The sequence below is a fragment of the Falco peregrinus genome, chromosome 8 (assembly GCF_023634155.1).
Source record: "Falco peregrinus isolate bFalPer1 chromosome 8, bFalPer1.pri, whole genome shotgun sequence".
Classification (NCBI taxonomy): domain Eukaryota; kingdom Metazoa; phylum Chordata; class Aves; order Falconiformes; family Falconidae; genus Falco; species Falco peregrinus.
In genome coordinates this window covers 45,477,807-45,494,053 of record NC_073728.1, presented here as the reverse complement: position 1 = coordinate 45,494,053, position 16,247 = coordinate 45,477,807, and the positions used below count along the sequence as shown (strand labels likewise).

Sequence of the window (16,247 nt, the reverse complement as noted above, 5' to 3'; positions counted from 1 at the left end):
TACTTTCTTCTTCTTTTAAATTCTTTTTCCCCCTAGACAAAATACAGACTTCAAATGCAAAACCAGTTCTCCCCTGTTGCAGTCAAGAGCTGCTTCTTGCCAAAAAGCAAGAGCAAAGGCGGAGGTGCAGCTCCAGCTCTCCTTGCCTCGCAGCATGAAATGCACAGCCTGTTCAGGACTGAGATCGCAAGGCAAGATCTGTAAGTGGCTGATGCTCACCGATTCACCCGTCCTGAAATCATGTTTTTTCTCTGGCACTGCTAGTCTGGAATGGTAACTAGGGAGATGGCTATCACGGGATAAATTTTATTTTCTTCCTTCTCTCTCTTCCAAACAGCGACTGCAGAACCTAAATGATTACAAGCACTTGTGTCTTCTAAAAAAGGAGCAAACAAATTAATGTGATTCCTTTCTTTACCAGGAAAAGAGGGGAATAGGAAGGAAGATATTTAAGCATCTTCCTAATATTTAATATTAGAGCAACCCACCCATCCCAACACTTAACAAAAAATTAGGAATTTATCCTTGTAGCACAGCAAACGAGGAGGCAGGCTTACACGTACACAGATTTACTCAAAAGACCCACAGCTGACAGCACACGTCAGCTCTAATAGAAAAAGTCATCACTGGGTGAAAGTGAATTAAAAGAAATGGAAAAAAAAAAAGGCAGAAAGAACAGAAAAGGAAAGCTCTCCTAGACACAGAAAGAGCATCTCCCATGCAACAAGGAAACCCCAAGTACTTTCCCAGCTGTAACAGCATGGTTTCAGCAGGCCACTCTCAGTCTCTCCATTGTCATTGTTTGGCTAATGGTGTTGATTGAAGCAGGCTTTGATGAGGTGCAGATGTTGCAGTCCTAATTGCCCATTAGGCTTTGTGCTGTCAATCACTGAGTAATGTTTATTTGTTTTTTGTTATGACGGATGACTCCTATCCTTATCTGCTGAGCAATGCGGTCCCTAAGTAGTTTCAGATAAAAGCTACAAAGCAGGAGGGGGAAAAGAAATTAACCCTTCAGTATCCCACCACAAATCCAAGCTATCAGACCTGACAGGTATTTATGGTGCCTAGTGCAAGATCTGGAGGGTTAGAGGACTTTAGGCGCAGAGGCCAAAGCACTGTCCCGGAGGCTGCAAGGCCATGCAGGAAAGGCTTCAGATCGCAAATATTAGGAAGTTCCTATTGCACAGGTAAAAGCACTGTGAGAAAATCTGCTATCTTTGTTTGGTTTGGAGACTAGCAGTGTCTGAAGTTCAGCCTCCCATTAGGAGAACTACAAATAGGTATCTTGTGACTCAGGACAGTCTCTCTCATTAGAGGACATCTTATTTGTTCACTCACCTTTCGGGTTTTGAGTGTTAGAAGTAGATCTTCATGTGTTTGAAAAATCGTTCTCCCAGGATTCAAAAATCTAACAAACTAATTTCAAGTTCATAGCCATAAATATTGCTATCCTACACATAAATACTAAAGTTTGAGCTACTACGTTCTTAAGATGTGGAACCTCCAAACACTATCTGGTAGGTGTTTTCTTCTTTCTCTATTTTTTTTTTTTGTCCGAATTATTCTTTTACATTTTTGTTAAAAGCATTTTTTACACTTATCTGTCCTTAGGGTTTTGACATGGAATAACCTTCTTTCCTAGTCTGAAATATATTAAGCTGTACAAGAAGATCAGCTGTCTGATAAATGGCAAAAATAATTTTTAAAATAATATGTTATCTGTTAAAAAATGTAATCTGTTAAAAAATTTACATGCCAAGAAGTGCATTAGATAAAGCATTAAAGGATCGAATTTTGAAGTCATAAAAAGAAGAAACTAGGTTAGTAAAATACGTAAGATTTCTAACCTGAATCAAAATCAAAAGAATAAGCTCAGCTGAGCAATTCTTTTGCTCTCAGTGGTATTTGATTTCCAGATCAGTTGTGGGTTTTTTTTGGTTTTGGGGTTTTTTTTTGGTGTGTGTGTGTGACAAAAACAAAAAAAATCATTAAATGTGTATAAAAATGTGTTTCATTGTTCAGGGTGGGATCTCCCACCTTTGAGAGTGTACGCTCAGTGGGACTACCAGATATTTTCCAACAGTACTGAACTTCTTAAGCAGGCAACTACCTAAAATTGCCAGTTCTGGACCATTTCTTTAACAGTAGTATGCCCGTGCAGCAGCTTATGCGCTCATTTCTTTGTAGGATCTGTGTGGTCATTGCCCACAGCAGGAACATAGGAAGAACAGACGCTTTGTTATTAACGTTGTTCGGGTGGAAGGTGCCTCGGGTCTACACGTACCTTTTCTTAGCCATATTCATAATGAGTCACGACGCTCTTATGTTACTAGGGGAAAAAAAGCACTGATGTGATCACAGAGACCTTGCTGGATGTATTTGAGAAAGAAGCCCATATATGCAACTGTAACAGAAAATGTCTTGTACTGACTGAGGAAAGCAGTGTATGTAATAATGCACTGTTTTCAAAACATGCCAGCAAAGGTAAACCTGCTCCCAGCTTTTATCCTGCTGTGTTACATTTCGTTACATTAAAAGCTAGAGGCTGATGAGAGACCGTGTGCTGTTTGCCCACTGCATGATCAAATTCCTGTTTTATTTCTGTTATTTCATGCTTGTCCTTGTCATACAGAAGATGATCTTGACAGCACATCTAAATGTTGAGGGGATTGTCCTCAGTCACCAGTCAGAGAAATGTGAACTGCCACATCTCAAAGAGCTGAAAATGGTGAAATGAAACATTCATAGTTAAAAAATCAGCATCTTTAACTCTTTCATTTCTCTTCATATTTAGAGAAAAGCTCCTTTATCTACTACTCCCTCTCACATTTTTTCATGTGTCAAAAGCTTCGATTCTTCTCTAATAATTTTTGATGCTTTCTATGAGACTGTTTACTGAGAATAGCACAGTCAGGGCTCTTGAGAAAAAAGGAAAACTGTGTCTTGTATGTAATTTCATATTAAAGCAAACAGCTCAGAACAACTGTATTGATTATGTGAACAATTGTAAATGAAAACACTGCAAAATTTCTGGTCTTTTGCACCAGGGACTGGGAAATGAGATACTTGAAAGTAGGAATTGGGACTCAATTTGCAGCAGCACATAGCTGGCCTTGACAATCAGATTTGTGACATTTCCCTGTCCTCCACTAAACTGCGTTTGGCAGAGGCATTATATTGAATATCACACTGTGACCCAAGTAAAAAAATTCATTAGAATCCTAGCTTCAGTCCACCCCACCGTCAATATAAGGGTAACTATTTATGAGATAAGAAAAAAGCCCTGAGAAGCTGTGAGAGCTTCATTCTACAGGGCCTTGAAGGCAATGAGAAATTGCTAGATAAGGATCTGCCAAAAATGACTGTAAGATATGAGAACATTTCTGGACAGGTTTCTTATGTGCATGGATTTTCACTAGCAATTGCTATTTTATTGAAGTATTGGCTCAGAAGCTTCACCTGAGATTGTTGTTCTACTATGTTAAGTATAAAATAAACCTCTGCTATGATAAGATGACAGCCAAAACAAATAAAAAACTATGAAGTGCAACAAGTGAGCATCTCTTTACATGTATTACATTTTTGCATGTGTAAGTGAACCTGGAGCTGATGGCAGATGAGATAGATGCCTTCTTCATTCAAGAACACTACAAGAACTGACTTCAGTGACTGATTATTTTAACACCTCTTGGAGCTCTGGAGAGAGACCAGTGAATGAGGCCAAATGGCAAGAGTTAGAAAATTATAGGGCAAAGGGCCCGAGATTTATGCCAGCAAAATTTAAGGAAAGACTGGTACAGTATGCAAACAGTAAAGACTGAAACTATGGTTTTATGCAAAATGGGTCTTGTCAAACAAATGCAACATCATTTTTTAATAGATCATTGGCCTGATTTATAGAGAAAACTGCTAACAAAAAAAGAGATCAATTTATGTGCCTTAGTTTTACAGTGATCATATATATTAAATCTGTAAACTGGCTACTAAATGTGTTACAGCAGATAGAATGCAGCAAGTGTTTCTTTCTCTGGGATCTTCTGTGCATCTCAAGGGGATTTCTTCTCCACCAAATGTTGCTAAATTAATAATGTAGAAGAGGACATAGAATTATTTAAGGAAAAACATGCAGATGGCATGTGCTATTGGAATAGAAAATGAGACAGGTCAGTTATACAGACTAACCTGAACTGGTTGGGAGGTGGAGAGCAGATGAGACATGTATACTTTATCACATCAGAAGGCATTATTTTATATGATCAAGAATGTAGGTCACGTCTGACTAAAGGAATTGTATACATAAGAGCCGTGTATCAAAAAGGGCTTTGGACTAGTCAGCAAACCAGTTCCATTGAGAGCTTATGCTCAATGTGTCAGCTGGGATTGTCCTTGGATATGTAAAGTTGCTCATGTGTGCCAGGGAAGGGTTGGGACACTGGTTGATGGAGGTTGGGGATGTTAGCTGCCTTGATCTCTGTCAGCCCTTGGCAGCTCAAATTTACAAATGGCTAAAAGCTGTGAGCCATCAGTTACCAGAAAGGAAGGTAGATGGCTTTTCAAAACATTTTAAACAGTTTTCTGAAACAAAGCTTGGGGTAGGTGGATGGGTAGGCGAGCAGAAGAGAAGCAGACATGATAGCCTTAGATAGGAAGCATTTGGACAGTCTCTTCATTTTGAACATGTGTCTGGACATGGGCACAAATCCAGTCTTGCCAAACTTGCCCAGTTTTGCATTTTAAGACAAGTTTTGGGAGGAGGCTAGGGGAGCTGGACTAGGGCAGGAAAAGGTAGTACATGGTTTTCACCATGTTTTGACAGTGCATAGAAAATACGGGAAGGTGTAATAGCCTCCCCCGCCCTGCATTTAAAAAAGGACATAGGACTTGTGGTTGAGCTAATTTATCAGAGAGGAATGACCTCACCCAGCTGCACAGACATGAAGAGACCTTGGGAGCTTTCAAAATCAATTAAAAAAAAAAGCACTCTTTGCCATGTGAGTGATTGAGCAGCAGGGCATCTGTCCCATTTGCTGCCATAATCCCACCATTGATTGACTTGTATGGATTTGGTAGTCAGCCCTATACCTTTGACAGAGCATGTACCAGCGGCCCAAAGCCCATTGTCAGCTACAGTCAACAATATAGATATTTATGGTGGAGCATATACATGACCTTGCAGACTGAGGTCAGGGAGCATGGACAAGAGCCTCTGGGGTTATAAGTTTTTAGTACATACCTCTGTGTTGAGGAGGAACAAGACTTAGTATAACATAAAACTTTTCCAGAGTCTAACCTGTGGAGTGTGCAGCCCATGCTTACACCTGCAGTTTGCCTGTGACCTATTTATTATCTTATACAGCTACATGATTCTGGTCGACACTGTGACAGTGAGCGCTTCACCGCAAAACTCACTTGCTGTAGGGGTTTCACTTTTAAGTTAATCAATGAAGAACTAACTGCACCATCAATATTGATCAGGCTGTGAAGGCTTTGGCATTATAGCACTGCAATATCCTGCTGCTTTCCATTAGCTGTGTGCATACTGTGTGCCAGCACCTACGCAGCTTGACGGGTTAACAGGGGGTGCCCAGCACTACACAATAAGGGCTTAAGCAAAGATAATTGATAGGATTTTTTATTTTTTCTTAGGTACAAACAACGGGAGCAATATAACTCACAGGTCAGCAGTTCCTGCTGTCAGCCAAACAGCGTATTTGGCAGCTTTGCAGATGATACGGGCTGTCCATTTGTGAAAGCTTGCTTGACCTAGCGAGCCATTAGCAAGAACTGTAGGCAGAATAGTCCCTCCCTCTGACTGCAAGTGAGTGCATTTAGTGCCCTGGGTTGACTTGTCACACTTTGAATCTCTGATACCTTCTAATGTGGAAGATTTCTCCTACCAATTCTGGCTAATAAATGTCTCCTTGTTTGTGCTGCTGGCCAGCATCTGACCCTAGGTGGTCAGCTGAGACCTTCCTGTGCAAAAGGAGATTAAGGATAAAACTAGTTTCACGTTTTTGTGCCATTTACTCCCTGAGAGCAGAGGGAGGTACTTGTGCCTTCCAGTTCCCAGTGCAGTCACCCTTCAGGTAAGATGCAGCAGCTCATCTTCACGATTGCAATTACACTGCAGCTGCACTTTGTGATGCTTAGTGGCAGCTTAAATTCAGTCCTACAAAGAACTTTCTGAGTGTATAGGTAGCTGGTCTAACGGAATTTACATACCCTTGGGGTTAGGCAGCTCCTTTTTATCAGGTAAACACCCATAAGCAGATTTGTGGTTCACTTTCTTGAATGTCAGTACCTAAATGTTGCATAATCCCCCTTTAGGCATCTAAGACAAACAAAATGTCATGGGTTTAGGCTTGTCCCTTATCTAACATGCATCCTGGTAATTTCCACACTGCAAGGTAGGGAGTTGAGAGCCAGTTCAACAAGGTTAAGGCCCTTCATCCTGTCCCCATGCAGCCCTGGTGCCAGCTGAAGCTGCCCACAGCTGGGGTTCAGCATCTGGGAAGGGCCAGGTTGGCACAGTGGATCTAGGCAGGGCCTGAGCCTCCTGTGCCAGCCCCCAGGAGTGACATCTTGGGTCCTCACTGAGCCTAAGGCTGTTTGCACCACAGGTGATGAAGAGGAAGGGAGACAGCAGTCAGTAATAGCTTTGACAGTGTATATATCTGAGGGTGGGCAGTGGAGATGTTTGAAAAGCCACAGGCCCTGGGGTACAGAATTTATTTGGTTCATAATTGCTTAGCACAACGTTTCACAGGTAGAGAAACTGCAGGTAAGATTCTTTAAAGACTGGTGGAAGTAAGTTCTTCTAGGCAGAGGATGATTCATGTCTTCCTAAAGGAGGGCTATGATATAGTGGGGGCTTATTTAGGACATGGGATTAGTTTTCAGTCCAGTTTTCCTCAGAATTACATGCATTTTTCTACTGAGGCTGCACTGAGTGGAATTTAAGTCTCAGAAAAGTTGAAGGATTTATCTAACAGGAAAACTATTGCAGGATTAAAAGTCTAGGGTAGCTGTGATTGATGTGTTTTACCAATTACTATGTCTTGTCAGGCTTCTTGTATGGTGCCATTCCCATAATTAATGGGCAAGGACTTTCTAATTTTCCTTGGTACTGCTCAAATGGTGCCAAGACACTTGAAGTGTCCATAAAGTACCACCAAAGCAGCTGAAACAGGGCTGCCAGGGGCATCTCTAATATTATCCCATGTCAGTGCTAAAGCCTGTAATCATGTGTAATGCCCCAGCACTGATGCAACACCCACTGCTGATCCCATAGGGCAGCCCTTTGGGGCCTCACATTTGGTAGAAGATTCAGATATTACTCCTGGAATGGTGCATTCATGACATGGGCTTTCACATAGGTGTGCCCAACACCCCATTTATGTGCCTTATTGCAATGGTAAGCCTATAGGATAACATTTCCCACCTGACAGTGTACATGGCATTATCTCTTCATGACATGTCCCACTCCCCACCCCCCCCACCCCCCATAAAAGAGCTCATTATGTTGAGGAACAAGTGAGTTGAGTGGTGGGAGTGATAAGACTTATGATTGCTCTACTTGGTATGAAGGTCAGTTTAATACCTCCAACTCTTTGTCAGGGTCCTGATTTTAAAATCTAGCAAGCCTAGCATGTCCTATACTTCCCAGAGCACATATTTGCTTCATGCAGGTTAAACTATAGGTGATGATATCAAAAGGTTGTTCAGCTGTCCACTAATTTCCTCTTCAGAGACACAGGAAGGAAGAAACCAAAGGACTTCAGTGTTCACTTACTCATCAAAACCAAACTTCTGATCAAAGTGAAACTTCTGCACATTTACAGGAGCCTTAACAGAACGTGGGACCCTTGGCACTGTGTTTAAAAAGTTTCTGTGTCAAGGAACAGCCAGTAGTTTCCAGCAATTAAATAACAGCAAGATTGAGGAACCTACTTGTTCTTTAGGACTCAAATGAAGATAATGACTCAGCTCCTTCCTGAATGGATCCTAAATGGGATCCACAAAACTTGTTTCTAGGGTCAACTAGGATAAGGAAGGAAGACTGCACATGGTTTATTTTACTCAGTTGTTCACACACAAGCTTGGCTACAATTTGAATTAAAATGTGAGGCCAATTGTGTAAAAGAAAGCCGTATTTGGCTTTACATTTTAAGAATATAATTAGAGTCTGACAACAGCTCATTTTAGAAACACAGAAAACTCTGACTGAAGTGTGTGGTGGAATGATCCAGGAAGAATCATGGACTCATTTTGTACCTAAATATTTTACATATAGATTAGGGAGCTAATCAAATGAGATTTCCTGGAGGAAATCTGTTTATTAGACCCTTGAGACTGTTATGCCCCAGAATGGGCAGACCTAAGTTCTTGACCAGCCAACATGAGTAATATATGCTATAGAAATTGTACTAATAAGCACTGTTCTATAAAGGTAGCTTATGCACATTTCTCCTGGGGAGAAAGTCAATTAACCATGTAATGGCTTTTTCAAAAAATGGAAGCACATCAAATGAGTGAAGAAGGGGAAATGAAAGATGACCCTAAAAGATATCAAAGCTGGCTGCAATTAATTTCAGAATGGATTTTCATATATGAAATTTGGGAAATGCATTTTGGGTTCTGTGTTCTTCTCCTTATGTAAGATCATTGCAGAACTTTAATTCAATCCCCTCCTGTGATGTGCAATGACCCAAATACTGAACAGAAAGAAACTGCACAAGACTAAGTCTTAGAAGCCTAATGTAAAATGAGATATCTTTTTAATGACAGGATGCAATTAATATACAACATAACTCTGGCTTAGTTGTTATAAAAGCCAAATAGTTTTGGCCACTGATCTTGTACGTATAAAAACCAGACTTCCAAAGACAACATGCTCACAGAAAATATATGGATTATGAGAGAAATAAATTGTTCAACTGGTAAAAAGCCCCAAAATTGTAAATCCTTGTTAACAAATTCTGCAGAGTATTTTGTCTTGCTCATTTCACTGTCAGCAAGATGATAAAAGAAACTTCTGGTTTTTTGAGTCTTGTTGGCTTTGGCCACCTCTGATTTCCATTTTTGTGTGGTATTTAAACAGTAACCTCCAAAGCTGTAGCAGAATGTGCAAACTCTGCCCCCTGCCCTGCACCCCCCTCCCCCAGTCCTCCACAAATACTTCATGCCAAGAGGTTCTCCTCCTCCTCCACATCCAAAATCAAAGATGTCAATGGTATAAGTTGTACCCCAGCTTTGAAATAGCCAAATTTCACTAAAGACATCTCAGCATTCCAGCTGTACTAGAGGGTTCAAATAAGGAAAAGTCTTCCAAAAATCTGGTGAGGTGCCTGATGCAGTGAAAACACAGTGAGTCTGTATAATGTCTATTCTGTAAGTGCAATCCAGTCTCTATTTAAATAATTCCGGCAAGAGCATCTCTTCTGCTCTGAGAGTTTTTTCTGTTTTATCAGATCTCCATACTGGAATGCTTATCCTCAGATATTCTGCTTCTGTCTACCAAGTCATGTAAGCGTACAGTCCTCCTGCAGCAACACTTTAAAACTTTGTGTTTAAACAGGCCAGTCAGAGACATGCTGCAACTCCTGGTTCATGCTGTCTTGGAAGACCAGCTGTGTATGACCACTAATGAGAAATGAATTAATATGATTTGCCTGTATAGAGGAAATGCAGGCACTCAAAAGAAAAAAGAATTAAATTAAAATCTAAAAATAACCAAATGTTAAAGATTTCTGTAAGAATTAAATCTTTGTGATGAATTTTTGCCAGCAGCATTCAGGAGAACTACTTTATGATGAGTACAAAAGAACATTATCAGCCTGTTTAAGTTACCAGTTTATGAACATTTAAGGAACACCTGGATTACTCACCAAATAAAAAAGTAAGTCTAAATGTACTTGCATAGCACACCTGCGTAGAAGAACAGCTCCCTCCCCAAATCTTACAGTTTTTCTCCTTGACTAGTCTTTAAACCTGAATCAAGGATTCTCTTTCTCAAGTAGCATCTTTTTAACCGCCAGTAAAACAAGACTGGTAGAAAAAGAAAACTCTGAATAGACCACATGAGGCCATTGGTTGTTCATGCTTTGAGATATGAATTCTTTTATTAGAGTTCTACCTTCTGTGATGTTTAAAGCCTTGCTGCAGGTTCTTAAAAATGAATAGGAATTGTCCTATTCTGAACTGTCAGCAGTTTGGAAATTTAAAACATCCAGGACATGTCTCAAGAAATCCAGTTGTTCTCTTTGATCCTAGATTAAAGGGACTGTTAGAAATTTTAGAGCTATGTAGTTTCTTACAAAGTTCCAATTAATCCAACACTTGAGCTTTATTCTGTGAATGTACAATTATGTAGAAAACTCCTTGGAATTCCCTCATCAGCTATACTCTATTTAAAAATACATGTATTGGTTTCATATCAACATCCTCAACCACATTCAGCACTCCATTTATACCCTTAGGTTTAGTAATTCACAGAGCTTTAGCTTCACAGATTCTTACCAATAAATCCCAAAATGCATGCATGGCTTGGTTTAAGAAAGATATTTTACTTGTGTTTCATACACAAAAAACTGATAATCAACGGTGGCTTAAAAAATTAACACTACTCCACTTTTTCACAAGTGTACAAAAAAGAAATAATGAATTTACATTCAACAGTAAAGCTTAATGTCCACTCTAATAATAGCTGCATTGACATTCACATACACAAGCACAGAATAAATATTTCAGGATTCTTATAAGAGCATACAGCATACATACAGTACTTGAATTTTACATAATTAGTGTTAGTAGGGTCAGAAATTCATAATCTCATAGAAAAGTAAAACTAAAATCAGAAAAGGTGTGGGAGGTAACACCAAGGTACTGCACAGAGCTAGCAGGTTAGTAAATCCATTTCTGTGAGGAGTTTGCTTCTGCTTCTTCATATTAGGACAGTTTGTTTGCAAAGGTGTATCCAAAGTGCAGAGTAATGCAAAAAAAAGAGAAGATATTCTTGTACTTATTAATACATGCAAGAGGCAGCCCCCAAGTCACCCGACAGAATAAAGCTGTTATTGGCAAGTGGCCGATATAATACAGATGTTTCAGGCAATTTTTCTAAAGCACTTTAATAGCAGCAATTGTAATTTATAATGGCTCTAGATTGACTTCTGTTTGGGTTAAAGGGCATCATATTTCTTTAACATTTACAGCTATATTTCTTTATAAATAAATATCTCAAATAACAAATAGCATAGTTAATGTTTCTTTTTTCTCTCTTTTGCATAAGTGTCGTGGAAAAACTCTGACCTTTTCAGAGATATAATGTGCAAAATAATGTTAGAGTGGAAATAGTGACACAGAGCATCACAGTCAGTTACATTCCTGGAATGTCAGCCCAGCCCTTCTTACACTCTGAGGGCTAGCCTTGCCAGGGTAATGCAGGGCTTTAAGGGACAATTTTCCCAATGGCTTGCTTGGTAAGAGATAAAATTTATGGTATCTTAAAGAGCTGTAAATGTGAGGTTTTATTTGCAGGAGTGTGTACAACACATCATATACAGGGCATATGTTTCCACGCAGTGACTTCTCAAGATTTGAAAAGTCTGGTCATCTCCTTTCAGACATTTCCTCCCCAGCCTGAACATCTCTGAACATTTATATTCATTAGGTGTTTCTCCTGTTGCGTATTTACCAGCTCTTCTTGCAGTTTATAATCTGATCTTGTATCACCTAGCTGACACCTGCACACAAATATTTCCAATCAGATAGAGGGTGCACAACATTAAAACTTTTAAACCTGTCCTGTAAGTGTCATCAAGACAGGAGCACAGGAACCACAGTGCAGAGTCCAACCTCTCACTGGCTGTACTGTGAAGATTCTCCTTTTCGGCGTAGGAGAAAGGAAACTTGTGTCTGCTTTTTAGATTCTGAAAACAAGCCAGAGTGGAGAAAAAGAGTTAACACCAGACTTAATAAAGCTTTTAAGACAAAACCTGTTAAGCAATTTAGACAGACACTGTGAATTTCCTGCAGATTTTGTCAAGTCTGTACATACAGGAAATTTGTTAACAGTAGGAAGAAGTTGGGAGTTGCTACATAGGAGAAATCTGCCATTATTACAAAAACTGGCTAAGTGGCTTCTTTCAGTATAAACCCCTCACTGGTCACTGTTCTCAGTGGTGCTGTTGCCCTTTTCTTTTTTCTCCTGAGTCTTGTTTCCCTTCTTCTTTTTCTTCTTTTTCTTGGTCTCTTCCTTCTTGCCAAAGGTTATGAAGTCACTTTTGTCAATTTGGCTGTTTGGTGGCTCCTGCCGGATGGAGATGATTGCAGGAGATCCTGGGATAATGAATTTGTCTGGCAACTCACCAGGACCACCTTGTTTGGGATTGCCCGGTCCAAATTTAAAGGTCCAGCTGTTGCTGTTCACACCAGCTCCCACTGGGGGGGACACCTCTCCCGCCTCAGGTTCTGAAAAAGTCAAAACAGCAAGAAAAGCTTAAAGCACCATTAATTACAAGCACTCAGTAACAACTTCTTACTTGAAAACTATGGTTTTAGCCTGGCTCTGAACACTGCCTGGCTGTTCATCTGGGAGTTATGGACTGGTTATGGTCTAGGCTGCTCAACACATACAACAGTATGCACTTACTCACTCCACATACTGGTGGCCTCAATATGCTCTGGATCCCATGCTGTGCCTTGAAATACAGTTGTTCTCTATTTCTCTTTTGAAGTGCACGGAATAAGAGATTGCTGTAATGCAGCCCACTGTAGTGTTTTACAGCATGAAACACAAGCATGTGTATTGTGTGGCACAAGGGCATGTTTGAGCATGTCAAGTCTTTTGGGATAGGGTTAGAGGAGTGTCCAGGGCAGGGGCAGTCAGCCTTGGCAGCATGCACATCCATTCTGTCAGCTGTGTCCAGGATTCCTTGTGCAGGCAATGAGGTGGTGCATCTCAGAGATGAACCTGAGAGCCAACCAGCACGTAGGTTTGTATGTACACGTGTATGCAATGTGGCAGACACAGACCTAGTATAAAAACAGAGGCAAACTGAATTGCCTGGGTAGAGATACTGCATGACTCCATCAGTCAGGGTGCAGAATCTGGTCTCAGCAATATTCATAGTCTTCTTCACGGTGAGGCTCTAACAACCTGCTCCCTTTTTCCAGGAAATGGGATGACTCTTGTAAGAAAGTTGTAAAGTTTTTCTAAACTATGAACTTATGAGCACAATGGGAAATCAGAAAGAGTTGGTGCCAAATTTGTGGTAAGCTGTCAAGAATTGTTCAGAAGTGAATAATATTGCAGTGAGTTCTCACACTGGGAAAGTCCTCACTATTATGTTTCTTTTTTCTTATTGTAGTATCACAACACAAAGGCTGGAAAACACCAGACTGGTGACTAACTCTTGGTTCTGTGAATTGATATGGTAGAATGGTAGAATATAATATTTTAAACAGGCACATATGAAGTGAAGTTCTGTCCCAGCTTTAGGCTTGCAGTATGAAGCAAGTTTTGATTTTATTTCCATGATTTTGACATGATTGAGCTAATCAGATTGACATGTTTATGTATGTTGCCTTGACAAGGACAATTTTTGAGCATAATCAGATGCAACACAGATTAGGTTCTTCTATGAGAAAAAATCCTAAAACCTGGCTGTTTTCTTTTTTCTTAAACTTTGAAAATTCTTTGTAATTTATGTAACTCCCAATTCTGAATAGTAATAGCATATCCATTTTGTGTATCATTTTAAGCACTTAAAGGATTGTGATCAAGGGAAAGCTCACTGCTTATGTATTGATGCTAAAGCCCTCAAATCTGATGGAAACATTCTTATGTACATTCTAAAACTGCTGTATCAGAAACATAGGACCTGTCACACTTGTGATGCTCCTAGCCTCACACAAATTCTTGCAATACTGCAAAAACAATGCCAATACCACTGATGTGATTAAGTCTCAGCATTGTGTATTCTGCATCAGAGCTGTCCAGTTGAATAGGTAAAGATGTTCAGGGTAAAGAAGGAGGTGAGACCTGCATTGCTACAAGGAAGGGTTGGAAAACAAGCTCCATATCCCTTGGAAGAGGAGGCAAGGGCACAGAAAGGAGAAGAAACAGAGAAGTCCTAGGTCTCCTGCAGGTGAAAGAGGGCAGGAAAACAAAGTAGACAGCCTAGAAGGAGACTGCCAACAATTTGACAGCCCAGAAGGTGCTATTCAGTAAACCTCAGCTAACGACTGCTCCATACCCCTGTAGCGATAATGAAGAGTACTGCATTTACTTTAGCAGCCATTTCAGGAAATTAACAGCATCTCCTGTACTTCTTATTGTTTTATGACTCTTCATCTGCTGTGATGTTGTTCTTACAATTTTCTAATAAAATGTATGTCACACATATCGACATAATGCTCTCCTGGTTCAAAAGCTGAAGAACACATTCTGCTGCTTGAGAATCTTTCTGTTGCCTGGCAGCAAAATAAACACCACTGGAAAGCATGATTCCTTTTTAAGCTTTTCCATACTTACGCAGTATGTCCACATTACAGAACCAAAGAAATGTGTATATATGACACATCAGAACTGTCTCTGAGACCATCTGTGTAATAGGTTTTGCACAGGAAACTTTGTAAAGGAGGTGATATGACTGCTTTTATAATGTGATGTTTAATCAAGAATAAGAAGAGCCTGTATGCTTCTTTTCCCCCAAGACTGTATTTAATGATGATGAAGATTTGACTTTGAGTTTATGATCTTTGCAGGGATCTGCTGAAGTTGTTTTAGTGACCTTAACTTCCCTTGCATCAAATATCTTTTTTGAAGTTGTTATTAAAGTGGAATTTCCTCTGTTTTATCAGTTGTAGCTTTTCTGTAAATTTTCTACTTAAACATCTTAAACATCAGCTTCAGATTTTTCACACATCTGCCACTGGTAATAGTAATGTCCTAGCAAGCTCTTTCATACTAAATTCATTAATATGAACCAGCTTTAAGTTCGGCTTAATAAAGTATTTTGGTCAGGTACCTTTTATATTGCTTTTCTTTCTTTGAGATGACAAATTACAAAGGTGAATGTTGTGTGTCTTGGCCTTTTCCCAAATTATTAATGAATTGTCTCCCTCCAGGAATACAAAAATGTGAGCTTTCATATTGTACATAATAAATTAAGCCCCATTTGACAAATAAATTATTTCCCCTTCCCAACAAGCCCATGCAACATTCATTCCCAACACCACTGGCCCACAAGCAATGCTCTTTTCCTGTTCTTGGCAGGAAAAAAACAGCTGAAGGTGACCCCAAACCATGTTTGAACATTCCTTGCTCTGACTGGGGAGAGCCCTGTAGCAGTGAATAGTCCAAAACCTGCTCTGAAGTGTACAGGGTTACAACACTGTCTGGAGTGCAGTGCCACCGCAGCACAGCTGAAACATCACAGTGTGTTCATGCCATTTTGATACAAGCACAACGACAGTGACTTTGTATTTTCCATTTTAGCACACAAATACGGTAACATGCAAGAATAGAGGGTGTCCTTGAGGTACAGGATCTCTTGCATGGAAACTCCTTGCCAGTCTAACAGGGTATACATATATGTCTACATCATTGAAATCTAATTCAGAACAGGATTTTGACCCTTTAATCTAGTTCTGCCTAAGCAAATCTACTCACTCAATGATGTCAGTAACATTTGTCCCAAATCCACCTGACACAATGTATCCAAACACAACAAACCCATCCTAATCTACCCTGGGATCAGGATTCTGCCAACTTAAAGACTTAGGGGGTTTACTTGCATTTCTGCATGTTCTTCCAGCCCCTGATGATGTTTGTTGTCCACACAAACTAAGCATTTTAATACTTGTTAATACTCACTAAGCCAAAGGACACTAATTATCCTTACAGCTGTGTGGAGAGCTCACATACAAAAAGACAGAGATGGACAGAACTTAATGAGTTAATAGCCAGCATTTCCTATGACTGGGGGTTCAACAATCTCCTCAGAAAATTTCCCTTCTGTGCGGTTTACCTGGTATCATGTGTGTTTATCTGTATTGGCAGGCTGGAAGGTCACAGTTCAGCTGTACTAACAATATTGTATGTTTAGGCATTTCAGATCAAGGATAAATGTCATCGCCTAGTTTCCAAAGCTTCCTTAAACAACTCTTCTGTTTCTTACCAGCAGGAACTTAACAACAAAAACTTTCCACTTAGATGCTGTTTTACATTTAACAGGATT

At 39.9% G+C, this 16,247-nt stretch overlaps 2 protein-coding genes across 2 annotated transcripts in view; both read right to left on the bottom strand.

Annotated features, from left to right (window-relative positions):
• Positions 1 to 10,548: 10,548 nt before the first annotated feature.
• Positions 10,549 to 16,247, bottom strand: part of LOC129785095 (protocadherin alpha-2-like) — a 117,134-nt gene continuing 111,435 nt past the window's right edge. The window contains 1 exon segment of the mRNA XM_055813207.1: positions 10,549 to 12,474. Coding sequence (XP_055669182.1) covers positions 12,164 to 12,474 — 311 coding nt within the window. The 3' untranslated portion in view covers positions 10,549 to 12,163.
• LOC101919764 (protocadherin alpha-2-like) overlaps positions 10,549 to 16,247 on the bottom strand; it is a 92,728-nt gene continuing 87,029 nt past the window's right edge. The window contains exon 2 of the mRNA XM_055813210.1: positions 10,549 to 12,474. Within this exon, the coding sequence (XP_055669185.1) occupies positions 12,430 to 12,474 (45 nt within the window). The 3' untranslated portion in view covers positions 10,549 to 12,429. The remainder of the gene's footprint in view (positions 12,475 to 16,247) is intronic.